At 40.7% G+C, this 27,382-nt stretch overlaps 1 protein-coding gene across 6 annotated transcripts in view; it reads left to right on the top strand.

The window, feature by feature from the left end:
- AMBRA1 (autophagy and beclin 1 regulator 1) overlaps positions 1–27,382 on the top strand; it is a 123,825-nt gene that overhangs the window by 55,780 nt on the left and 40,663 nt on the right. For all 6 annotated transcript variants that reach the window (XM_021533389.3, XM_021533387.3, XM_021533386.3 and 3 more), the window contains one exon: positions 19,752–19,862. In XM_021533389.3, the coding sequence (XP_021389064.1) occupies positions 19,752–19,862 (111 nt within the window). The remainder of the gene's footprint in view (positions 1–19,751; positions 19,863–27,382) is intronic.

The raw sequence follows: 27,382 nt of genomic DNA, 5'->3' as shown, positions 1-27,382 counted from the left end.
AGCGTTTTGTAGAATAATAGACTCAGTGAACATAGCTGTGTGGCTTTCTATGCTGCATGTTTCTGTTATAAGTCTATTTGGTACTGCTAAATATGGAAAGATGTGAACCTTTGAGTAACGTTATTTTTATGGTCTTTCTGTGATCTACGTCAGTGGACACTAAATGATATAAGAAGCTTAAAATATGCCTCAGATTCTTCTGTGACTTGAGAGCTATAGATACCTGTCACCTTCATCACAGACTTGAGAACAGTTTATAATTTCTGTGGAAGTGCAGCTTTTCATGAAGAAGTGTGCTGTATGGCTGAATTGCAAATGAATGAACTTACAGGAGGGAATGATGGAGTGTCCCTTCATGGGACTGGTGAGAGGTATCCTCAGAAATGTTGGTTTCCTCAACATGGTACTTGAGCTTTTGAAGGCAGTAGGATTTTGGAAATGCAGCAAAGACTTTAGTTCCATGACATCTTCTTATCTAAGTGTTCACTTATAAATTTGCTTCATGTATTCTAAAAACACACTTGCAGCCCATGAGCTTTCACAAAGGTTAGTTGCAGCACCTCAGCTCTTATCTACCTTTGTCTCTCACCAGCTGGTGCTTTCCTAGATCAGCCTTCAACCATGAAAGTTTTTTATGTTGCTGCTAAATTATAGTAGAGTATCTCATAAATAAAGTCTCCTGGTAGTTTGGTGTCCTATGTGCAGAATAAAGTCATATACTGTGAGTTAACTTTCTTGTATTATTAGATCCCTTCTTGACTTCCAGTTCATGGATTCTGTAGCTGTGGCTACAGGATGATACAACATCATGATTATGGTCAGAAGGTGAACTTCTTAGCACACATTCTTCAAATGAAATCCCTCTCCCAGAAGATAGAAGACAGTTTGTTAATGCTTTAAAAAAATCAGTCTAGAAAACAACTTGTAATACACAACTTTGTGGTGACACTGGATCAGATAGCCGATCTACAGATTCTACATTCTTCCTAGCAGGTCCATTTTATAGCACTTAAGTAATTTTTCTCTATATTGCAGGACACCAGTGAGTTTGTTTTTTCCGGCTCTGTGCTTTAATTGGCAGTCCAGCTGCCTCTTTTCTGGTGCTGTAATCTCTGTCATCCTGTATGTTGTACCTTGGCACAGTGAAAGCTGCTGATAGGTAGTTGATGCAATTAGCCTTTGAATGACCTACAGGCAATCTCTTCTGAAATGTTAGTCCAGTGCAAAGACCCCCCCCCACAAATGTTCCTAAGCTGTTGGCATTCGTTTTCATGCAGATAAATAATCTTCTGATAGTTCTGTCTACCTAGATGTCTCCTGAAAGTGAGTGATAGGTAGTGTTAAGAGAAAGCCATTAACATATGCATTTATATGATGGAAGAGGTTGTGTCTGTTGTTTTCAGTTAGCCTTTCCCTCGCATCCAAAATACCAAATTCTGCGCAGAGAGTTTGAGCAGTTACTCATCCTTATTTTGTTGTCCATTCCTGCTGTACACTGTCATACACAAAAAGCATAAACAGCCAAAAAGTGTTGGGGTACTTTTTGTATGGAATAACTTTAATCTGGCTGTCTGCTTATTATGCCCTGCTTGCTCTGTGTCACTGTTCACTTGCCTTTTCCATTTAGCAGCTCACATACTCTGTGGTCACATAGACTTCTCTGTTTACATCTGTGAACAGGTACAGTTTCAATTCTTTGCTTGGGAGATTAAGAGTGCAAAACACTAGCTTGTTGGGCAGATGGAATGAACTTGCATCACAACCCTTGTAAAATGTTATCCCCTATTTGGTTCCAGAGGCTAGAGTACTCTAAGGCTTGAGTGATTCCCAAATCAGTTTAATTTCTGAAATAGATGTTGTGTATAAATGTCTTTGTATGCAAAGAACCTTCACACCTGAGGACTGGTGATTTTCCATAACTCTCTTAAATATTGCACAGTAAAGGGGAGCTAAAGAGTCAAAATTGTGCTATTAACACTTTAAAGTCTACTATTGCTTGGTCCTTTTTGTTCTTGTCCTTCCTTTATGCTTTTGTAACTCAAGCCATAGTTTATCACAATCTGCTAAGTCTGGGAATGTGTGTTAATTGAGAGGACTGTTAGTCAACTGGAAATAAGAATCCACAGCTATGTGCACTATGGGAGGTATTTACACTGTAATTTTGGGGTCACCTGACTTGGGAGGCCAAGTTTCCTGTATAGTTAGCAGAGAAAAAAAAGCCTCTGCTCTGAGGATTTACCACCTGCAGTGGGCTGAAATGAGGTGCTCTGAATCTTCTGTGGAGCTGACAGTATATTTAACACTGATTAGATAGGGAGTTTTGGCAGAGTACTTTTCTGCTGTGGGTTACTTAGATGCCTAAAATTAGGCAGGCTACATCCTGCTCTGATGGCAGAAAGGATGTTATCTAGAAGAGAAGATCTTCATTCATCACTTGGATGATGGATCAGAGTGCACCACCAGCAAAACCGGGAGGAATAGGTGAACCAGAAAGTTATGCTGTTTTTCAGAGTGACTTTCATAGACTGGGAAATGGACCAGCAAATCTCATTAAGTTTAGTGAAGAGAGATGCCAAGTCCTACACCTGGTGGAGAATGACCCCATGCGCCAGTAGAGGCTGTGGACTTACTGTCTGCAGAGCAGCTGTGCAGTGAATGACCTGGGGGTTCTGTGGACAGCAAGTTGAACATGAGCCAGCAAATGTGTCCTTAAGAAATATAGGCCATCAGTGTACTGTGTAGAATTAGGAAGAGCATTGCCAACAGACTGAGGGAGGTTATCTTTTTCTTCAGGCCTGGTAAGGCAACATCTGTAGTACTTTGTCTGATTCTGGACCCCAGTGCAAGACCATGGAGTAAGTGCAGTGAAGGGCCACAAAGATGAATAAAGGTTTACAGACTGACTTGAGAGAATAGGTTGAGAGAGACTCAGCCTGGAACTCTTCAGCCTGGAGAAGAGAGGGCTTGGACTGGATCTTGTCAATATGTATAAATAACTGAGGGAATGAAAAGAGCAGTCTGTTTTCAGGGATGCCCAGTGAAAGGAGAAAAGGCAATAGACACAAAATGAAATTCCATTTGATGAAAACCTTTTATTTCTGTAGGAATGGTCAAATTCTGGAACAGTTTGCCTGTGGAGATTATGGGGTCTTGAGATACCCAAGTTTGACTGGAGATAGTCGCCGCAGCAACCTGTTGTAATTCACCCTGCTCTGAGCAAGAGAATGGTCTAGAGTATTTCAGAGGTCCTTTCCACTCTCTGTCTTCAGTGATTCTCTGAATTGACTGAGTACACAGGAACAGTGAAATTATGTTGGGGTTCAGTGTACGTGAGAATAGAGTTTGTTTCAGTTCTGTTAAACACTGTATTGCAGGAGTAGGTACAGCTGCTTCTGGTTCTATGTATTGGCATTGTCTGCTAATTCTCTTGTAAAACCTTATGATGGTAGTTACTGCAGATGACTTCTGGCTCTTTCAAGGTTTGTCTGAGAGAGCAGATGTTACTGGAGAATGCTTTGTTATTAACTTTTCATGAGTTTATTTTGTGCCAAGAGTCTCATTTTGTGTTCCTTTTGGTAACTGGAAGCTGAAAACCTCTCAGTTGCTTGTTTACATAGCAGAAGTGTCTGTAGAAAGACTTGGTCTGGATCAGTGGTTGTACGTTGTGAGTATAATTTACAATTTTTATTTGCAAGTGTGTTTAGAATGAGCACAACTGTTCTGGTCAGAGTGAGTGCAGGCCACTTCACAGGAGATGCTTTATGAGGTCTGAGGCGACAGGGCATTCTTGACTAGTATCTGGAAGTGATGCTGCACTGAGGTTAGCAATAGCTTAAAGATCTGCATTTACTCAGTTGTACCAGCTACCGTTTGTGACTGGCTCCATTTAAAGAATTGTGGAAACTGTTTGCTGTGGGTTGTCCTTGGTTATGCTGCCCTGTGAAATAAGTTGTTAGAGTGTGTACAACTGTCCTCCATACAATAAAGTTGTATTAAAGGGTTAAAATGCCCATATGCATTTGTGGAAGACTGTTCAAATGGGAACAGTGGTACTCAAAGCCCTTGAATTAAACTGAAACAACAGGGAGGATTTTGGACAGATAAAGAAGCAGTTTTATGGCCTGACTGGTCCAGAGGCAAGATGTATGTCGAACAAACCAGCAGTTAATCTCTCTTAATTGCTGTTGACCTTTCAAAGGTGTTTGGGATCTAGGGTCAATCCACTTCTAACTGTAGATAGTAAAATATGGAGAGTGAAAGTGGCAGTCAAAATCTATTTTCTTGGAGGGCCGATCTTTCCTGCAGTTGCTTTGTTCCCAGTGGTGATCCAAGCAGTGATGCAGTTGTGACTATTATTACAGCCCAGAGTGAGATAAGGTACTTTGCGACCAATAATGTCCAGCCATTTGCCTATACACAGACATTTTTGTATATGCATATGTATTACATATGCATATATATTTGTGACTTCACATTTGTTTGTGAAGTCTTGTTTTGGGCAATGTAGTGATTCTGTAAATGGCTTTGGAGAGCTGTGGGTGAACCAATAGAATATGGATTCCTGTCATGATGCTACAGCCTTATGTAGGCAGGCAATATCGGAGAGTATGAAACTACTGTTGTCTTTTTATATGGTGTTATTGACATCATTCCCGATGATGTTCAAGTCCATGTGCAACTCGTAGTGTCTACATTTCAGAAGGACTTAGTATAGCTGAAGGAAGACTCAGCTGAGGAAAACTTCAGCTATAGAATGACATAAGCTTTATATACTTAGCTAATCAAAAAAGTAGTAGGTAGTTGTTACTTGATTGGTCTAGTTATATCTGTGGGGGAAAGATGGCAATATATCTGACAGAGCACCCTTTAATACAATAGACAAAAGGCATAGAAAGATGCAGAACCTGATATCAGAACAATTTAGCTTGGAAGAAAAAACGATACTTGAGCAGTGGTGTTGGGAGTTTTTAATTTCTTGAAGTCCTGCATAAAGTTCACCACCTGCCTTGAGGTAACTGATGGCTGAAACAGGTTTTTTTCCCAGTACATGGGGTGTTTTAGCTAGCAAAATTACTGCCTAGTCTCAAAGGAAAATTTATGATGGTAGTACATCTCAAAGTTCCTGGTATGTGTACAGGATTTTCATGGGGTGTCTTCAGGGATCCCATTGCTGGAGAGGTTCTTTCAGCCATTTGGACCAGGTCACAAGTGCTGCACAACTGGAAGCAAGCACTGCATCTGAGAAGGCTTGTATAATATGTTTTCTGATGCAAACTGTCCCAGTAAGCCTTTCTTTGTGTTGGTGGCTGTGAATCTAAAGCTGCCTTTGAGATTCAGAAAGGCATTGGAGAGAGGTGATCATGTTCTTAAAAGTGAAGGGTGCAGGCTGATTCCTTTTGTGTGCATTGTTAAAGAGATGAATTTCTAGGTATCATTATATCAGAAGGGGTAAGGCTTTGCAGAAGTGCTCATCTTTTGTGGGCGGTGAGGCCCCTTAGGGACCTGTCTCTTTGTGGGTGGTAAAAATCACTTAGCCATAAAAGTATTTTCCCAGAGCTTGCTGCCTCCCTTTAAAAGGGGGGAAAATAATAAAAAAATTACCCACGCTCCTGAGTGCAGAGGAGAGGCAGGAACCCATGTAATCTGCTGTGCAGAGGGGTAGGAATCCTCAGTGACCTGCCACATTTGGCTGTCATCTTTGAAGAGATTAGTCATGATTTCTGCTACTGTGTTTTCTGGGTCGGGGGAAGGAACCCAACACCACAAAGCAAATCCTAAGACAGATTTGCTACAACCAGTATAGAATATCTTCATAGACATTTTTAAAGCCACCTTGCCATAAAGATGGAGGAAGTTTTTGCTATGGCAGCATAGTTGTGTGTTGAATAATGGATCTGGGAAGAATGCCACGTGATGATCTCCTGGTCCCTTTTGCTGGTAGATAGGATTGTACCATTGGATGTTTTATTTGTAATTGAGCATTAATGTCTTAAACTCTTACCACTTAATGCAAACAAATCAAAGGTTGTGTTAGCTATTAGGTTCTGCAGTAGTGGTTTTTCCTCCACATAATACCATTACTTAGCTGGTACTGTTGGTTTTATGCTTCTGGTCTGCTGGCTTTCCTTGATTGTGGGGGAAGATGTATGGGAAGATCTTAGCAGAGTTAGTGACAACTTGCTTCCGCAGAGTTACTTTTGACTTGTGGGTTTATTTTACCTGAGTATTTTACTTTAACATGAGCCACTATAAGTTGCCCCTTATGTGGAACCTGGAGGAGTTTTAGAAAATGCCTGTGGCAAGGGCAGAGCCTAGGAAATAAATTTAGACTTCAGACTTTCCTCAAAACATAAAGGCTGTATTTGTCAGTGCTTTTGGGTTGTTAAAAATGTGGAAAGTGTTAAGTGTCTTGCATGAGATGGGGAAGTTCTTGGAAAAAAACTGATCAGAGAAGCCAAATAGCATTTGTGCAGTAGCAAACACAAGCTCTAGTCAGGATGAGAGCAGTAGGTGAGTTTATATTAGCTTTTTAACTCATTGCCTCTGAACTCTAAACTAAATGCAGACAGCAGGAGATTTTGTACACTAGAAAATATAAACAGGATCTAAAGGCCGAGGCATACCTCATATGTGTCCCTCCATGCCTTGTTGTTTTTTTTAAATGAGTGCACCCATCCCCTCTGGAATGTGGTTGAAATGGGAATGGTCTCCAGTGTCTTCAGGAGCTCAGAGCTGGTTTTAAAGTAAGCAAGAGCTGCAATTGTAGTGCTACTAAAGGAAGCTGTATTTTGCTGTTTTGAGCAGTAGGCTGACACACTCTCCTGTTGAGCTCAGTGTGGGCTGAGCCCTGGCAGGCAGGAGTTCTTATGTTTCTGAGAGTTCAAAATCAGTGAGAGCTGTGAGCCAGCCTCTGCAAATATAACAGGTCTGGACTCTTGAGTTCCTTCGTAGCCTGGCTTCTGAGTTCCACTCTAGCTGCTCTGGGAACCAGATTCATGTCACTTCTCCTTTCTTCAAGCACTGCCTGAAACAAGGTACAATTTCAGCTGTATCGATATACTTCAACCCACCAGGTTTTGCAGCAATAGATGGGAAGAAGTAGGTAGGTGTGGCTTATGGCCCATTAGATAACTTCAGGGCTGGCAGCAGAGTGTGGAAGAAATTGTAGTGATGGCCATAATTTCTTGGTTGTCTCTTTCAGCATCTTTGGGGTTGGTTAGAGTGGTAGTGGTAGGTAGAAGCCATTCACAGAAGGCAAAGGAGGAGCAATCAAATAATCAAAAATGTTAGTACCTTTGTTAAGAAAGAGTTGATGAGAATAGTTAGACTACTAGTCCTGAGTTTTGATCAGCAAGGGGGTCACTAGAAATGGAGCAGATTCAGTAGTAGTTGAGATGGAAGATATGCTGGACAGGAAAAAGAACAGCAACTGCCCTGAGTTCATATACAGTTTGAGAGCTAGAGATGAGAAGGACATATGGGACAATGCATTTCCTCTTCTCATCCTAGACATCCCAACTGTGATCCAGAGTCATTGAGAAATTTAGAGATGCAAGAAATAAATGTATATTTATATTGTGAAAGGGAGGAGAAGAGCATACACATGTTTACAGATGAATGACAAGGGATAGAAATTGATACAAAAGAGTGAAAAAGCATAGAGGCCAGTGGAGTGTTTAGAAGGACTGGGAACATGCTTGTGTCTGTTATGGGAGGAATTTCAGGAGGGAGGGGGAAGGTTGAAAAGGTAGAGGAAGTAATGTCACTTGGTAATTTTCTTACAAGCAGCTGAGATTCTGCGCAGAGACAAATGGAAGCTGGAGGAGGGGAGAGTTTGAGGAATGAGTCAAAGGTAGCTGGGATTGCAGGCGTGGGCTTCAGTTAAGATAGAGAAACACTTTGTCTTCTTTCAAACAATTGTTCGTATTAGCATTCGTGGTGTGGGCATGTATGCACCCATCCATGTGATGTCTCCTGGTGTGCTGCACACAGAAGCTGAGGATCTGTCTTTTGGCTCGCCACAGACCAACCAAGTCAGATCTCAAGGCTTCTCTGAGGTGCCAGAGTAGAAAAGTGTAGTGGAGGGAATTGGTCTGGTGGCAGTTTTCATTAGTGTTGTCTTGCAATAGATGGAGGAATGGGTACTGGTATCACAGGTGGGTCAGGCTCAAAATCTGGTGGGGAGAGGAGGCATATACACGTATATATACATCCCCACAACTCCATTATGAGGACATTGAAAAGTGTAAAGGAAATCCAAAAGTACTTTGCCAGAGTGAAGGAAAAAGAAGGCACAAGAGCAGCAAGGTTGAGGGCAGACAAATAACTAACAGTGCTCAAGGACTGGAAATCATAGCAAGATGAAATAAAAGAGAAGGGCAGGAAGACATTAAGTTGTGACAGAGAGGGACTCAATAATAAAATTTAGAGAAAGATCTCATAGGCCAAATGGAGTGAGCATATTTACAAAGATTTTGAAAGTTAAGGTGAGAAAGCACTTTGCTGAGGCCTTTATTAGATTCTGTATGTGGAAGGTATGTAGATTATACAAGGGGAGTGTGTTTCTATATTTTCCTGGCCCAGCTTGGCTGATGAGGTTCCGTAGAAGAACCCTTAATCATAGATACTTGCATGTCTGTTGTCACAAGAAACAGTGAAAGCTGTAGGCAAAGCCCTGTCATAACTTCCTGCTTGCAAAGAAACTAGCTGTGAATGGATGTCATTCTCCCTGATCACTCCTGTGATTTCAGTGAGCCACTACTTAACTTCTGCTGTCCTATGATTTGTGAGGCCTAATAAAATTGTCATTTGAAACTGTAATTTTACACTGAATCCTGGGGCTGAGAGGCTGGCTTGGAGTGTTCGTAATCTTCTAGAATGTGCCTCTGCTGGTTCTTTCATCTGGTAGGGGCTGGACCTCTGACTGCTGCTGTGAGGGTGAGATCCTGGAACATTTCACCACAGTTCCTTTTTAGTTTGTGACCCCCTACCCTCCAAATGGCTTGCTCCAAATCTTGATTGTGTATAACTGAAAATTTTACTGTATACCAGTAAATTGTCATTGCCCTATTTTCATAATACGAAATTTCCCTCCACTTTTGCTTGTAAATGCTGTATGGAATAGCTGTGGTGGTTATTTTGTACAGCAGCTTCTTGGGGAAGTCTACTTGGGACCCTCTGGAAGTATTATGAGCTAATTCAAGGTGGATTAAGGTCAAGTCTGCCCTAAAAAATAAATAAAACCATCTAAGTATCCATTAATTGTGCAGTGCAAGACCTGCATGCTGAGTATCTAAGTACTTGTTTTTCTAGATGTGGCTTTGAGTTTGCCTTTTAACACTTCTTAAAAACTATGCAGTACAGTGGTAGTCTCCTTTAATCTTGGAGTCAGTTTTGTAATTGCAATGGATTGGACCTGTCTGTGATGAGCTGAGCTGTGGCACTGCTTTTTCAGAAGTCACTGCAAGGTTATGAGTTTGGCCAAACTTCCTGGTGGAGTCCTGACTTTTGGGGACCCTGACTCTGTGTCACTGTTCCAGATGTTGCATGGTAACTTCCACATTGTTACATGTGGTCTGTCAAGTTGTGGACTAACATGCTGTGTCAGTCCTGCTCTGCATACTCTGGGATCTGGGTCACTCCTTGAACCTGAGCCTCTGCACTGGCTTCAAACAGATATCCCTGCGCATTTGCTGGGGTGTAATAACCTGCTTTGTGCATTAAAGCTAGTGGCAATAAGGAATGAGTCTTGTTTCCATTGCTGTTGTCTACAACGTGGCAAGCCACCCTCAAAACTTCTTCCATGAGAAAGTGTTCAGGACATTGTGATAGTGAAGTACTTTTATTTGCTGTAGGTTTCTTTTACTTTGTTTTGTTTCAGTTGGAGTAATGTGGTCTCTCCATGACATTCTTCCAGCCTGGGCTTCCTCCTTTCCATCTCACCAAGCTTTAAATTCAAACTGCCTTCATACTGTTAAGATTTGTTTTCTCAGCTTGCTCGTTTTCTGCTTTCTTCTGGCTGTGTGTCTGTTCACTGCTTTACCCAGCTGACAGCAAGCCTGTCTGCTTACTTTCCAGTTCCTGTCCTGCCATCTCTTCTATTTGCTCTTTAGATTGCTGATACCTTGTGACTTGTCCTGCTCACAGGATATTATTCCTGTGAAAATCCACCACTGAGCATGTTTAGCTAGTGCTCTGTATTGTGCAGACTCAGTCTGTGTCACTAAACTGACACATTCTCATTATGAGTTCTGTAATACAGTAGTCCTGAAATATGTTTAAGGATAGTAATAACTTCTGCAAGTCCTCCATTCACTAGCAAGTACAAGCCTTTGAATACATTTTTGTGCTTGGCACTTTTATTAATACTATGTACTGCTATTGCCACAATGAAAAGTGGCTCCGGTGTTGAAGCTTCTTGTTGTACTGATACACAGTTAAACCTGCAGAATTAAACCCTTCCAGGGAACATACTTCTTCTCGGATTAGTGAAAGTTTTTATTTTTTCAGTGTGGTGGTTGATAAGGCATGCAGGTGCTCTACAAAGATACTGCTGAGGTTTTCTCTCCACTGCAGATGGCTGTTTTGGTATAAGACATGCACATTTCAAGTTGTACTAAGCACACATTCGTGCAGTAAGAACTGCAGAGGCGGTAGCAGGAATTTGGCTTGCTGATTTGTTTGGATTAATAGGATTTCATGTAGTTAAAATGTGCACACTCACAATGGAAAAGGCTTTTCTGTGGAAAGCAGTTTGACTTGTTATTTTTGTGTCTATTCTACATCTGTCTGTTGGTGTAACTATATTGGTTAGATGGGAATGCTTTTACAACATAATTTGAGCCTCTTAGGAAGGGGAATTTCTTAGTGTGAACTAAAAATGTGGCCACACTAACGAACTCTGGAATTGATGATAAAAGTATAACCTAAGTGAAATATGGGCTAGAGGTAGCAACACTCTTGGCTTACAGTCTCAATAACAAGAAATTGCAAGACCTTTGAATTATCTGAAACTACTTACAGGAGTTTTGGCAACACTGGATTAGTCTGATACATGTTAACATCTATGTTAGATGAGTGAACTGCAGTAGACCTCATAGACAGTGTGATGTGGCAATTGTGGAGGACCCCAAGCATTAGCCTGGGGTGGTAAGGATATTCTGGTTAGGTGGGAGCAATGCTCTGAAGCATTTTTTTTTTGTTGCTACACTGGAAATATTCTCTGAATCCAGACACTGCTAAGCTAGAAAGGTAACTTCTTCAATGGCTGTTAGCAGCAGAAATGTCTTAATACCATACTGATTCAGTTTCTAGGTGCCTCTGTTAGTGGCTGAGACACAGCTAATGGAAAGGGCAACTGTGTGGGTGTGCCAGTGGGACCTTACAAAGTTTTTCTTTGGTAAGAGAGCTGATGTTGATGTATAGACAGGCAGATAACCCTTAAAAGCCAGACATTTAGCTTTTTTCTTTGTCATACAGCAGCAGTATTTGAGAATTGCCCACCCTGGCAGGGGGAGGGTAGGTCTGGGAAGGCAAGTCCCTATTCCTGGTACAGCTGCTTGTGGAAGTTTGTCCTTGTGTTCTTCAGAAATGTGACAAACTGAGATTGGGAGCTCTGGAAACTTGAGAGTCTGGTGCCTGCTTACAGCTGCTTGGTGGAAGGATGCCCCCTTTGTCTGGTCTCTGTGAGACTCTCCATCTGCGGCAATTAGGATTAGCAGGCACATTTCATGCTCTGAAAAGTCAGAAAAGGAAAGAAGAAGGAGTTTTACAAAAGGAAATGCCTGCCAGGCACAGATTCCACTCTGGTTTTGTGCAGAGAATAAACACAGATGTGAAGGTTAAAAAGCAGACTTCCAAAAGCATTTAATGACAGGCTTGGTAATGGTGCAAGGGACTTAGTGATGGGAGCAAGCAGAGGCATCATGAGTTGCACAGTAAGCAGAGGGAGGAACCCCAAACACAGACCACACATTAGCTATTGAGATCTTCCTAGTTCACATTACCAGGGATTTCATTGAATTCTGGCGGGAGAGATACAGCATTTTGATTTGGACAGTCACCTATTTCTGGAAATTTGCAAGGAAGCAGGGGTGTGAACATGCCTGCATGAGTGGGTTCAGAGGTGAAGGAAGTGAATACACATTCCTGTAGAGACTGCAGAGTTCAGCTCTCTTCTGCCTTTTCATCTACCAGCGTATCATGGACTCATTCACTACTCTCCCCACCCTGCCCGCCATTAATTTGCAAAACCCTTTTTCCTTTGCAGAATCAGTTGCTTTGGAGCAGATTTCAAATGTATTATCTTACTGCTTTTTAGTAGATTGATGTGGACCTCCAGATGCAGAAATGCCTGTAACTGAAATTATTGTTTCTCCTCACACTGACAAGATAAAGATTGTCTTTATTTCCCCAGTATTTTCCAGTTAGTAGATTCAGACTCCCATTCCTGGGCAGCAGTTTGATGGTTCTACAGCTTATTTCTTAAGTGTCAGAGAATTTTGTAATAGAAATTATGAAAAAAGTGTAAATCTCTTTCTTCAACCATTTACTCATTGTTTTATCTTATGGGTTCTTAAATGCATACAGACAAATCGTATAAAAGGCTGCAAGTATGCAGAAAAGGTCAAACCAAAACATTAGTTAAATGAAATGCGGATTGGAATGTATTTTTAGTGCTTGAATCTTTTCCCTAAAAGGCTGTACTGAAGGAAACATGTTTTACTGCCTGAATCATATGGTAGCGTGAGGCATGCTTTTAACACATGCCGCTATCGCATGGAAATAAAGAAGGGATCTCAAAACAAGTTTAGCAGCTCCAGCAGTTTGCTGATAGGAAGACTAGGCTCTGACTACCCTTCCCAGCAAGGGGCCTAAACGAAAAAAAAGAGCGTTTGTTTGACCACCCACTTCTCAAACAGCTTGCAAATTGTTTCAGCCAAGGGTAACAGGTGTTTCTTTTATATCCATAACCTTTTCCTGCTAAACTCTTTCAGTGCTGCAGCATCTCAATTTGCAGAAAGATTTCTTTTGACTTGTCTAGACCCATGACATTTATTTTTACTTGAGGGCTTCATGGAGCACTTGCATCTCTTTACATGCCATTCTAGTACTATATCCAGCATCAGAATTCCAGGAGTTTAGTGATGGTCCCTAAACAACTGGTGTTTTGTTCCAGTAAATGTGTACGCATGCCCACTGTTACATAGTGTAGTGGAGCCTTCTCAGGGAACTTCCCATCCACTGCAGGTAAAAAGCATCTTAAATGACTAATGAGAACACAAATAGCTGAACCTAAACAGTCCTTGTTCGTAAGAATTTTCTTACAAAGAAGAAAGTAGCATTTAACAGCTTCATTTGAGTTGTACAGATGTAAGAGCATCACTAAGTCTTGGAACTCTGCTGCTTTTGCGAGTAGGATTTTTGGTTCTCTGATGAATTGTACTTACTACCCTGCAAGAATGAACTTGCAAACTGTGCATAAGCTAAATAATTAGATATCACTAACAACACACAACTGTTACTTTCTTTTCAGTTACTTTGTTTCTTGCCAAAATCAAGATCTCAGTTGTCTCATTCATCCCTTCTCCTTTCTAGCACTAAGGTGATGTGTAAGTAATACTCTGGCCTGCCCATGATTCAGATGGTATTTCTCTCTGTTTTGTTATGGTTTGGGTTTTTTTTTTTCTTTTTTTTTTTTTTTCTCTTATGGCATAAGAGATTATGAATCTTGCAGATAAAAGATAGTGTGCTGATATACTGTTTAAATACTGTCAGTCTTTTATTGTGGCAGTGCTGTACTTGAGGTGCTGATTGGTAGAGATGTGGGAGGTGGAAAGAAGGAATTCTGTGTATTCCTCACAGTTTGCTTGGGGTTCTTTTCTGTTCAGCAGTGCATACCTGATAGTGAATGGTTGGAGAAAGTTCTTGTCAGCTGGGAGACTTAAGCCCATGATTTGTTGCCACCAGAAGCTGAGATGTTTGAAGTAGCTACAGCAAGGAAATGAAACTGCTTGTTCTTTATAGGTCACCGTGAGTAGGACGAGACCTTCCTAAACAGAGACATTTGCTTGTTCCAATATGTATATGCAAAGTCTGTAATAACTTATTTTTCATAGAGTACAGAATTTTCCTCATCCTCTATTCTGTGCAAATATTATTGGTTTGACTTTCGCTCTTTCAGGAAACTGTCCATGCTGTTGTATATCAGATTTTCCAACTTTCACGTGTAGCAGGGTGACATGAGCAGGGGAATCTCTATAGTGAACAGCAACATAGTGTGAATTCTCTCAAGGAGAATTGCCAGCTTGTTTGATGAGATGCAAGCAATATAGATAAGAGGGGATGCATTTGAAAAGGATCTTAATGTCTTCTTGTTTCCCTGAGGGAAAACTGGACTCTACCATCAAAGACAAATGCTTACTAGTCACATTTCTCTATTAATTGTTAGATGATCAGACAAAGAAATAAAATATAGGAAGGTAAGACTTCATGGAGCCATCATGACTCTTTTGGAGGTGGAGGCTTTTGGGCAGGCATCTGTTTTTTTATTGTTTGTGCTTGTTGTAAATTTACTTATTTCCTTTTGAAGTCTAAAACTTGTGGCTCAAAAATTCCCTTTCCTATATGATATTTGCATTGTTCTCGATGTAAGTGGACCCCTTGGGCACTTGACTGGCTCCTATTAGGATGGTCATCTTCACTAAACTACAGCTGAGCCCTGCTCCAATTCCCGTAGCTGATAGGTGTGTAGAACTCAGCATGCTAAGCATTGCCCCTTTTAAAAGGAATTTTTGCAGTAGGAATGAACATGAATGGGAAATGACGTTTCTTCTTACTTTATACATCTGGAATAAAGACAAATTAATAGCCTTTTGAAGGTTCAGCCTTCAGAGAGCACAGACCTCTTAGAGGCTTTCTCAATTAATGTTGAATCTAAGATTCTTTCAATGCTCAGTGTATGCTGAACTACTCTTAGTAGCATATTGTGCATCCATTCATGAAAATCATTTTGCCCATTTCCTATTTACAGCTTGCTTGTACATTGAAGAACAAGCAAAAGAAATGGTTGAAAATACCAGGTTGCTCTGCATACTGTTTCTACAGCATTAACCCAGTTTGAGATAGTTAGCTCATCCACTTCAAAGGCTGTGCCTTCGAGGTAGCCCAGAACAGAGATTTGCTGAGACTTGTCAAATTCACATTCAGAATTTAATATATTTACTGTCTTCAAAGGTCATTCTCCAAACTAGGCTGTCCCATAAAGTACTTGAGGGTTGGAAATGTATAAAAACCTGTTGCATCTCCACTAGTCTTTAGTAACCATTTTGCCTGAATTCAAATTGTTTCAGAACTGGTTGAGAAAATCTGGTGTATTCTTGCAGCAGAGAGTCCTATCTTTGGTTTGTCAAATAGATTTGTTCTGTTTTGGACTTCCTGGAGCCTGGATTGTAGTAAATCTAGAATAAGTAAATGTAAAACCCATAGATTCTGACAGATCCTTTCTACAAGTATAGATTCATCCAGTATCAGCTACAGTTCCAAATGGTCTCATAAAGAGGTAACTACTTTTCAAAGGCACTCATGCTTTGAGATGCAAGTACTAATCTAGGGGGAATTTTATACCAGGGACTAATCACTTCCTCAAACTGAGTCACAAATTAGCTAAGGGGTTTCTCCAGCTTCCTCAAGCTTATCTGTAAGCATCATAATAAAATTTTCTCTTATTACGAGGGGACCTGCCAGACACTAACAAACTAAGGGTAAAGAATCTAGCCTAGAAAAGAATTTGAACTCTGGTTTCTGTTAAATACGTGGAAAAGAAATTCCAAAACTATGTAGATGTTTCATGTTCCCAAAATATGTACCCCATGTAGCTCTAGAGTATTAGTTTTTCTTCTGAAAGATTGATAGTAGTAATCTGAAGTTAGCCTGCTTTTCACTGAGGCAGTGCTGGAATGCCAAGGGAACTGGTTTTGCACCCCTTTTTTCCCTTTCAGTCTGAACTCAGACATTGGCTTGCATGGCTTGATTCATAAATGAGCAATATTTGACTGGCAAAGGTTCATTTCTCCATATGCCAAGATACGTTGGATCCTCTGAGAAGGTTGAGACTGATGGATAAATATCTGTCACATGTAGGTGGCCTATAAGAAAAGATTTGAGGATTTTTAAATTTAAGTCTTTGTTAAGACTTTCTTCCCCCCTCCCTACTCTTTAAACTCTTTTGTCATGTGCTGAGTGGGGGTGGATGGAGTTCAGGGTGGTGGAGGGAAAAAGGGGGGCTGCTGAAAGCATTTATCTCCATTTCTGCCATCATCCAGTGTTTATTACGCAGTGATAGACAGACGCAGGAAAGCTGCCAATCAAACCTACATTCACTGCATTTCAATTGGCCTTTGCTTTGGATTTCAGCATTTTGAAATCTACATCATTTCTGCAGAAAAAGGTCGTTCTGTTTGTGAGGATGACAATCCTGAGACCCTTGGGTACCCACTGCAGTCACTTGTGATCCCATCAAACAGTGGAAGACCCGGGAATCAGGACTGTCAGGTGCTTGGTGAGAACAGCTGCTTGTAAGAGCTTATCTGTTGCTGCCCAAATTTAGGAAGCTAAAGTGTGTTGTTTGCCTCTCAGTTACATATAGTACAATTTGACAATCCACAGTACCTTCTTCTCTCATCCAGACTGAAATCCTGACTGGGCAAAGCCAGCTGAGAATGAGTTCTCATGCTGCATGGTGGAAAAAAAAAAGCTCTGTAGTGAGGATTTTAACTTTCCTGAGTCTTCAGCTGAGGTCTGAAATGTTTCCCATAAGCCAAAGAGGACAACACAGGTTAGGATACCATATTTCTGTGCTGGGGGTATTTTCCTTCCTTAATTCATTGTCTGAAATGTCTACATGCTTTTAATCATCTTTACTGTAGGACTGTGCATGCGTGCATGTGGGAGGCATCTGGCAGGACTTGTGATACAAATGTTATTCCACTTTGTTTTATGTATATAGTTAAGATTTAATAATTGCACTCCTCAATTACATAATTAGTGTAAGTAGAGATAATTACTTAATAAAATATGTAGATCATGGATTTCTGATTAGTGTTAGTTACACTGGTTTGAAACCTTCGAGAAATGGACCAAATTTTTCTGAACGTACCTTTCACACTAAGAACTGTGTTGCCTGTCTCCTATTCTTTTTGATAAAGGTGTCTGTTGCCTGAAGCATTAGCATTACTCGATAGCTTGTGCTGGCTCTGAAATTTGTGTGGGGCTGTCCTGTGGATGGGGCAGTACTGCTTTTTTCTGTTGTTAATTTCTCTGCATATGGAGGTGAAGAGGATGCAAGGTTCAAATGAACACCATAACTTGAAGGCTAGTTATTGTGTTCATTTAAACCTTGCATCCTCTTCACCTTAAGGGAAAGAGATGCAAAGATGAGAAATTTTGCAGAAAAAAAAACCAAATCTGCTTGCCAGCTGTTTTTATGGTACTTCTAGCAGTAGATGCAGCAGTTGTATGAGCCAGATGAACTTACTGTTTGTGAAGCAGTTAGTGATTTTGCTAAGCTTCTTTTACTTAGAAGGAGAGCATGATTGTTCTCCTAAGGATATTTTTCTCCATTTTTTGTATTACTTGTTACACCTATGAAGGTTGTTCTTATTGCAAAACAGTTGATGTAACTTTGTAACTATCATCTGTGATAAGATCAGTATTCTGGAATTATTTACCCTCAGTAGAACTTCTGTTGCCTGTCTTCACAGTGTTTTCCTTGCCTGACTCAGTCCTGTAAGGCAGCTGCTACGTTGCTGATGTGATGTGAGCTACTGGTTCCCTGCAGGAAGTCCCTCTGCTTTTGTAGAGCACGTGTTTTTCTCTTCCCTTCCTGAGGGCTGAAGGCAAGACAGCAGAAGAGCTGCCTTTGTGTACCAAACCCAGGCTTGCAGTGAGAAGACTTTTAAAGATGAAGCAACGTAAAATTTAATTGTCCTACTTCTGTTTGCCAAGTGTAATTTCATTAATTCATTGAATCTGTATTCTCCAGTGCATATCTTCTCTTTAGAGGAGCCCTTTGTTTTGAGGGCTATAGAGAACAAGGCCGTGGGCATATGTTACAGCAATGGAAGTGTTTTTAATTCTGCTCTCCAAGTGATCCATGTGCATCTGACAGAGGCAGGTACAGAGATGGAGCAGATGTACAATGGAGTTTGGCTGATTGCTGGAGGCCTGATAGAGTTGAGTGCACAGTGTAAATCTATCTGGTCAGAAGTCTTTTTCCTTGATAGATTTCTGAGCTTTCCCTAGAAGCAAAAATCAGTATCAAGCAGCTTTCTTGGTGTATTTATTTATCAGCACCAGTTTGGAATTTGCTTATTTACTTTGTCCTGCTTATGTTGTTCTTTGCTTTGCTGAGAAAGCAAAAAGCTGTTGGTGTGTTTGTGTGTTCAGGCATTTTGGGTTTCTTCCTTTCTTCCTCCCTCCCTCGCCTGAGTGGTCATTTGGGATTTGATAAGAAAAGTAACTATCCAGCCACCCTACTCTCTCCATCTTCCTACACACCAGTTTAATTTACTAGCAGTTGGCAAGCTCTTAACTCTGCACAGGTGTCTGACAGAGTTGTCAAAGTCTCTTCTATTACTGTTGCTGTGGCAGCAAAGTCCTGAGCCAACCCTTCCAGGAGAGTGAAGGCACTGACTTTGCTGTGTACTTCCCATGGAGACAGTGCAGAGATGCTGAAATCCAGACTGCTTAGACACTGGAGGCTTTACTTTTAGTCATTTGTGCTTGGAAGTGATCTTGCTTTGCTCTCCTTTACCAAATTCTATTACACTGAATTTCTCTGGTTGCTAGGATGTGTGTGTAGTACATGGGCTTCCTGTCCATGAAGGCCTTAGAGACTGCAAATAGCATGACATTTTTGACTGTAGTACTACTATGGATGAACTGTCTCTTGTCTTTGTTTGTCTCCCTGGGAATCCCATTTAATGCATCCCAGCTTTCTCAAATATGTGCTGACTTGAGTAACCAGTGGTTGTTCCTTTGCGCCAGGAAATATAGGTTCTTTATGATAGTTTTTTAATAATTATGCTTACCCCTCTGTTTTTAGGCTGTTGCCCAAACCCTTGGGCAGTTAGCAAGGGTCATGGTATTTGCCTGGAGTCAGAACAGCCCTTGCCTGCTGTAGGCTGGGCCACACAAAGCAGCAATGGCCAGCTCCTAGGTTTTCCAGGCCAGTATTTTGTTACAACCCTTAATATGTGACAAATACTATAAGCAATCGGTATCTTCTGAGTGAAGTTTACAGTAGGAGCAGTGATTATGTCCACAAATGTGTGTAATTTCCCAGTGCAATGCTTTTCCTCAGTTTGTAGTCTGATATGTCTTCATAGCTGTACTAGACAATTTTGGGTCTGTGAAAATACAGCTTCACCACTGTTGATAACTAGAATGCATTTGCACCAAATGAATTGATTAGGACTTCTGCCTTGTGTTCCTGGGTAAGTCTTATCTCTTATCAACTTTATTTTCTTTCATAAATGTGTTGCAGGGAGATGCTTTCCTGTTAATTTCCTGTACTCTGTGGCTTATTGAGGACATGCTGCCATTGCTGTAAATAAGATTTCTTTAAGAATATGGAGTTTTGAGTATTGGTTTTTGAAAGGTTTTCTATGGTTTTGCCTTCACAGCTTTTTTTCTGTAGAAGTTACATTTGCTTGTAGAGGTTAAATTGCTAATTATTTCCTCCTTTTCTTTAGGTGCTGTGATTGGGGATGGACAGTCAGCTGTGGCCAGCAACATTGCCAACACCACCTACCGGCTCCAGTGGTGGGACTTCACTAAGTTTGATCTGCCTGAAATCAGCAATGGTAAGTTGGAAAAGACACTAGTGCCTTATTTTAAGTGTATGCTAACCAGAGCTAGGATAAGCTTTAGGATCTTTCAAAGACAGCTGTATGTTGCAGGTCTTGTTTGTCATGTTGCATTGGGGACTGTAAAATGTTTAGTCTTTTGAGGAAGTTGACTAAAAGCTTGTAGCTTTCCACTCTACCTACCTTGTGTATTCTTGCAATCAGCAAATCCATATGTAAATAGGGCTTGTTTTTTGTGTGCTTTTTCATGGGCACGTACCATTCTCTTAGAATTCCATATTCAGTGTCTTCATTCTCTTACTAGGAAGTTTCTAGAGAAATATTGTCTTTACACCTTTAAATTAGAACCTGCTAATGCACTGTATGTCATTTCTCTAAGTTACTGACATTAGTGTCTGTTAAAGTGCTGCGATACATTTTGGGAATCTGGACCCTAGTTTGTTGCTTACTATAGTGTTACAAACCCAGGGAAGTAGATGTACCTTCCAGTCATTTGCAAAAGCAGTGATTAGTCCTGCTTCTCAGGCAAAAGCTATTTTTGAATTGGGAATCTGAGCAATATTGCTGATTTAATTTATTTTCTCATTCATTTTGTAAAAATGAGACCACAGTTTCATATGTGTTCCATGTCATAAGCTAGCTCTCACATTGGAAAAGGTTTCCTTATGCAGGCACAAGCATGTTTGATACTTCTGGTCAGCTGATCAAAGAATGGCATTTTCAGGGCTAAAACTAACTTGACTAGAAAGGCTATTTTTAACCCAAAATGTGATCCTGATATTGCTTGTTACACAGCTGCTGAAATGTTTGTGGCAGCCTGGGATGAAGATAGGAGGTAGATATTAATGAATGTTTCTTTGTGCAAGTGATTTTTAGGTTAGGCCATCTCTGTGCATATGCACAACTCACTGCTTGATTTCGCAGCAAAAGCAGATTGGGTTCTACTTTAGGGGATTGACTTTTCTAGGGAGAACAGGGATTCTGTTTTCAAAAAGACTTCTGCTTTCACAGGTAGTCACTAAAATGAATTGAGAGGAGCTCTCACAGTCCCAGATCTGTGTGTTCTGCGTTTCCAGAAATTGCATATCTGACAATAGATGTCTCTGTGGGGCACTGTCCTGCTGCTTCAAGAACCCACAAAAGGAGAATGTAGGAGAGACCAGAGACTGCAGTAGGAGAGATGCAGAGAATCAAAATCACAGACTCAAAGAATAGTTTTGTCTGGAATGGAGTTTTAAACATTATCTCATTCACCTCCCCTTCTGTGAACAGAAATATCTTTCAATAGATCAGGTTGTTCAAAGCTTCATCCAGTCTGGCTGCCATGGTTTAGCTCCTTGCAGCCACTTCCTCACTTCCTTCCTGCCCTCTAAGGGTAGGGAGGACAAGCAGAAAAAGGTAGAACTGGAGGGTTGAAATGAAAACAGTTTAATTGAAATAAAGTTAATAATAACAATAGCAATAGTAGTAATGAAAAGAGGGAGTGAAGAGGGGTGAGAGGAGAGAGAGGAGAATTGGGGAGGGAAATAAAACCCAAGAAACACAAGTGATGCACAACTCACTACCCACTGACCAGTGCCCACCCCATTCCCAAACAGCGATTGGCCCCTTCTGGCAGACTCCCCCAATTCATACACTGGGTGTGATGTTCTGTGGCGTGGAAGATCCCTTTAAACAGTTTGGATCACCCATCTGGACCATATTGCCTCCCAGTTTCTTGTAAGGGTTGGTGCTCAAGGCTAAGTTTTGCCACATGGTGGCAATATCTTTGGAGGTCCTGCCAGACTCTGGAAGAGAATAAAGATGAAGTCAGAGGAGGAAGCAACTTAAATTCTTTGGGACTTCTCTGTGAGGTGTAGAGTGGTTGAAGAGTGCTTCAGCTGCTCCTAGCTTATTTTTTTGCCTCATCTGGCTGCTGAGGAGAAGGCTGTTAATTAAAAAGAAACAAACAAAAATAAAAAAACCAAAACAGCATAAGATGTTTGTTTATAATTTCTAAAATTCCATAGAAATTAGGAACCATCTGCTGCTTAATACATCAGCGTTTCAAATCTCCCTTTCACCTACAAGGATGCTTTTATTCTGAAAATGCTTCCAGTTATCTGGAAACTGGGTATGGTTTCTGTTGTCATTGTGTCCTTCTCGTGGGCCCCATTCCAGCTACAAGTCCATCCCCAGCCCTTCTGACTCCCCATGCTGTGCTTCATTGTTTTGGCTTGTATATTTTGTCTTATGGCCATTTGGAAATGTTCATTTTTGCTCTTCTTTTATATGCCGAGCACAATCCTGGCATTTCTAGTCTTTTAACCCTATCTCCTTCTGCCAGGGTGTAGTAGGGATGTATGAAGATGTAGCAGCTGTGTTTATACTAAACCAGGTATTTGCCAAGCTTGCCTAGGCACAGAACAACGGCAAGCTGCAAGTTTGCCAAGGTGCACAACTTAGAGATAGGAGAGCATGGTGTTAAGAACGTCAGTGTTGTGGGTTCAATCCCCATATGGGCCATTCACTTCAGAGTTGGGCTTGATGAACCTGGTGGGTCCCTTCCAACTCAGAACGTTCATGATTCTCAGTTCTCAAATGAGTTACAGTGGAGCAGTGGATTGGATGAGGTTTTTGTGATTCTTCATCATATTGGAAATAAACTATTTTCCCAGTAAGGTATGTGACCTCAGTACCTCTTTTTCCTCCCATTGTTTCCTGTAAATCAGAGGTGGTCCTGTGAGATAATCTGCTTATACAGAGGGGTCTTATTGTACCTCCTGGGACTGGCTTAAACCACAACGGGTTTGGAGCTCAGGCAGATGAAATTATGCAGCTGAAGTTTGGGACTGCCTGCCAGCTCCTCTCTCCATCAAAGCAATGACTCTGTAGCCAGCCTCCATCTCTGAGCAGCTCTTCTTCCTGTAACAATTAAACAAAGAAAAGAGAGCTTGGAAGTAGGATGTTTTCCACTGAAGCGGATGTATCTGAGTAAGTGACAGCAGCGTGATTAGTGCAGTCCTGTGATCTCAGTGTCTGGGCCCCAGCACCCTTGGAAGCCTTGGGCTCAGGATGTGGCTCTGCAGCAGCAAGCTCCCTGAGGCTCAGTCCAGCAAGAGCACACAAAAGCGGGTCCTGGTGGTCCTGGGAAAATGGCTGTGCAGGGACTTGTAGAATTTTAGTCTCAGCCCTGTCTTTCTCTGTTAATTGCAAAATGGAAAAAGATAGCTTTGGATTTCTTTTCTCCTTTTACCAGTTTTGCTTTTAATAGCTCTGAAATAAACATGACCCGGTCTTATATTGAAATTGTCAGTCATGTCAGCATTGGGGCGGAGAATTTATTTGACAGCAGAGACACTGCTATTTCTGTATTTCTTTAATATTTTCTAGTGAGGGTTGCATATCCTTAAAATTCCTGCAACTAAGTATTGAAAACAGTGTAGAATATAGGCTTTTCATAATAAAATATTTGAAGGCTTTCTCTCTTGTTTATATATTTTAGTCTAGTCCTCTCATGCTACTCACTGCTTATAATTTCAGTTTCTTGCCAATTTCTAATGTTGAACTGGTCTCGTTTAGGAACCTGGAGTTAATCCTGTGTTAACACTGCTTGGGTCTTGAGCATCTTGAGCAAGGTGATTTGATCAATAGTTATTGATCCACAGTGGAGTGTAGGGTAACTTAGTAGAAGAAAAAATAAATATGAAACAAATTTTTAAATAGGAGCAACTGTTAAGCGAGTGCCATCTCTAAGGGTGGCTAGGAGCGGATGGTGTGTCCAGTACAGTTTTCCTTTGGCAAACAGTGCTACTGCTGCTGGCATTCCAGGCCTTCCCCAGCTTCAGGCATAATTAATGTCCAAGTTGGCACAACAGCTTGATTAATTTGTTCTCAGATGTTTCTTTTGATCTGTTTTGTCAGTTCTGTGGTTGCATTAACAACAAAAGAAAACAGGAGATGAAAGGGCAGTCTTCTTGCAGAAGTTTTCCAAAAATAGCAATAGTTTTCCCCCTAAAATCTTTCTTATTGGCTTCATCTTCATAGATCAGGCTGCAGGTTCAAAGAAATCAAATAGCCTCCGGCTTTGTCAAACACATGGGTATCTTTCTCATCTCTTGAGAACCTTGTAAATGCTGTTTTTAAAATGAAACCATGACGAGATTTCCACGTGTCGCATTTGGACTTCTGCTGGCACAGCAGGCTCTCTTGGTTCCAGATGTAGGTGCTACCTGAGTCCTCATCCTTCATTAATGAGGGCAAAGCAGAGAACGATAATAGCAGTGTGAATCAGGTAATGAAAGACTGAAATAAATAGCACTCTTTCCTACTAAGCACAACTTGCATCTGTAATGCTTTATGTTCCCAGCACACATCAAGGTGGAAAGACAGCTCTTTTGGCAGGAGGGCTGATGTATTGTGTTTTGCTAAGAGATATTGGATATATGCAACAAACTTTAAGAACAGGATGATACCTATTCATGTTGGTCTTGATTGTGGGCTGCTCACCAGAAATGTCTGCACCGTGCTGGAAAAGGAGCAGGTCGGGGGTGGGGGGGGAAATCTTGTAGATAGAAAATGAATGGACATGTGCTATATGATCAACTCTGGGTGACTGGTGATCCAAACCCAATATTGTTTTAAAAAGACATACAGTAAATCCTAGATGAGGAAGAGAATTAGAGACGTGGAAATGAAAAGAATAGTCATGGAACTGTGAAGATATCTACAAAACATGGCAATATCCACAGATCTGTAAATGGTACAGAATATGAACATTTCTTGCTATGCAAAAATAAAAATGTGGGATTTTATCTTAGGAAAGTCCAAGTCTGCATTAGATCACAAAACAAAAACAAACTTCAAAAGCTGAGAAGAACATGGATTGAATAACCAGTGGTTGTTTCTTTGTACCAGGAAATACAGGTTCTTTATGATACTTTCTGAAGAATTATGCTTAACCTTCTGATTTTAGGCTGCTGCCCAAATTCTTAGGCATTATAGACTGTGATTTTTCAGTTCTTACAGAGAAATCAGTATCTTTCCTCTCTAAAACTTCCTTTAGCTCTTTGAAAACCAGGAGTTCATTAGTACAGAATGGTCCCTGGGCTAAATAGGTCGTATTTAGGATCTGTCCCTGGACATGCTAGAGCACATCCACAGGAAGGCCACGAAGATGGGCTGCAGAACCTCTACTATGCAGAGAGGCTGAGAGAGCTGGTTTTGTTTAACCTGGAGAAGAGAAGGCTTCAGGCAGCCTTTCGGTACCTTAATGGATCTTAGGAAAAAAGTGGAGAGAGACTTTTTGTTTGGACAGATAATGATAGGACAAGGAAGTATGATTTTAGCTAAAACAGGGAAGATTTAGGTTGGATATTAGGAGAAAATTCTTTGCTTGGAGGGTGGTGAGATACTGAAACAAGTTGCCCAGAAAAACAGTGGATGTCCCATCCCTGGAAGTGTTCAAGGCGACGTGTGATGGGACCCTGAGCAGCTTGATCTCATCAAAGGTGTCCCTGCCCATGGCAGGAGGGTTGAAACTATGTGATCTTAAAGGTCCCTTCTAACTCAAACTATCCTATGATTAAATGACACCCATACCTGTGCTCTGATGAAGAAACTCTATGATCTTGTGACTTCTAATATTGAGCATCAAATTACAGTTTTTAAGAATATTGAGAAGCCTTGGCTATCTCATGGAAAATGCAACCAGACCACAGAGGTGCAGAACAAACTTTTGTATCTTGCAGAATAGAAATAAGAATTGTTCTTAGACCCCCAAAAAATGGACTGGACTATGTTTTTTTTCCCCCAATAATCAAAGTTTTTTTTGCAGGGTTGGTGGTGGGGATATTTCATAGCTGTATGTTTAGCAAGTGCTCTGCATGTGTGCTATGTTTATTTGCTCTGTTTGTTGTCTTTTGCTGGCTCTCTTTTAAGTAAAATCTTGTGGAGTATAAATAGGGCTGGTTTTAGAATGAGTCACTCAGCAGGAATCCTCCCAGTTTGACTGGGATTACAATGGTACAACCAGTAGTCATGTATCCTTTATCCATGGTTCACAGCACATACTGCAGTTCTTGTGTTGATGCTCATTTTCTCTTGTGGTGGCATAATGAATATTTAAACAAAGCCTAGTTTTTTTTAAAAGAGTGCATTTTAATTCTATCCCTTTTTTAAAATTAAGCAGTATAGTCTTTAATCTTAATTCTCTTGTCTTTCTGTTCAATTAGCTTCAGACTAACCACTTAGGAATTTTGTAATCCTTTGAACCATCTGTTCTTTAAGGGCCATGTATATGTCATGTACTGGTATTGCAGCATTGATAGTGACTACAATTATTTACCTTTTTGTGTTCAGCACCTTTCTGTTTATACTAGGCTGAAAATTACTGGTTTAGCAGCTTCAAGACTGAAAAATTGGTGGAATAGATTTAGGGTACAGGTGTAGGTGGTTTAGTACAGAATGTAATTACATAGTCCACTTTTTATCTTCATCTTCTTTTTTGTCAGAGTTTCCTAAATGGAACAGTAGATAGAAGTTGATACTCAGCCACAGAGGAAAGCAGTTCCCAGGAGAAAGGTCTTTGAGACCAGAAGAATTAAAGATGAGGTTCAGTGAATGCTTTAAATCAGCAATGCTGTATGAAGGGCAGTCCTGTCTGCGTCCCCCTCATGAGTACTCCTTGTGCTGCTGCAAGCATCTATGCAGCCATGGGGCGTGCTGGGTTGGGAAACTGTTCTGGTTAAAAAATTACCTAGACAACTCATATCAGTTCCCTAATAAACTTTCTTCTACACAGATGTTGGAAACAAAGTGTAGGATTTGTTGAAGTAATGAGTACCAGCCTTAATTTTATTCACAAGTTTGGGCTTTCAGAAATATGCACAAAGCATTCTTGCTACTGTTACATGTTAAACTAAAAAGGAATCTAGACTAAGAAGTGCCTTCATAAACTTGCTTGCAATTGTAGCTGAACATATTAAGGCCTCTTCTGGGCTAGGCATGGTTTTGGTGGTTTTTTTCAGAAATGATTTGAAGATCATTTCTGGACTGTAGAATTGGCAGTGTTCTACATAGTGCTGTAGCTTCAAACATGTGAGACTGGGTGTTCCATCTTCTAGCATACAAACTTTCTATATTGTAAACATGGGCCTCATTTATATTATTTTTAAATATCTCTATACTCTTTAGTTTGAAAATACTAGAACCTGAAATTTCCCTATCTGAAAAACAGTGTATGCATGTTCAGCTTCAAAGTGCCTGAAAAACTGAAGCGCATTTAGGTTAGGCTGGTAGAGTGGACATCACTCCAGCCATATCTCAACAAGCTGCTGCTGAACTGTTGATGTAGATGGTGCTTAGAGGCCTTGGAACCTCATTGTACTAGAGTTTATAGTCTTCATGTGCAAGATATGAAGAAGAAAACACTTGGATGAGGTCACCCAGCTACTTACTAGCAGGGATTAAAATAAAATTATTGTTTTGTGGACTGCTATTCACTAGTCTGCTGTACAGTTACTTCACTGATATGCATG

Source organism: Lonchura striata, chromosome 6 (genome assembly GCF_046129695.1).
Source record: "Lonchura striata isolate bLonStr1 chromosome 6, bLonStr1.mat, whole genome shotgun sequence".
Classification (NCBI taxonomy): Eukaryota; Metazoa; Chordata; class Aves; order Passeriformes; family Estrildidae; genus Lonchura; species Lonchura striata.
Note: the sequence above shows the minus strand (reverse complement) of the source record. Positions and strands in the feature narration are given on the sequence as shown.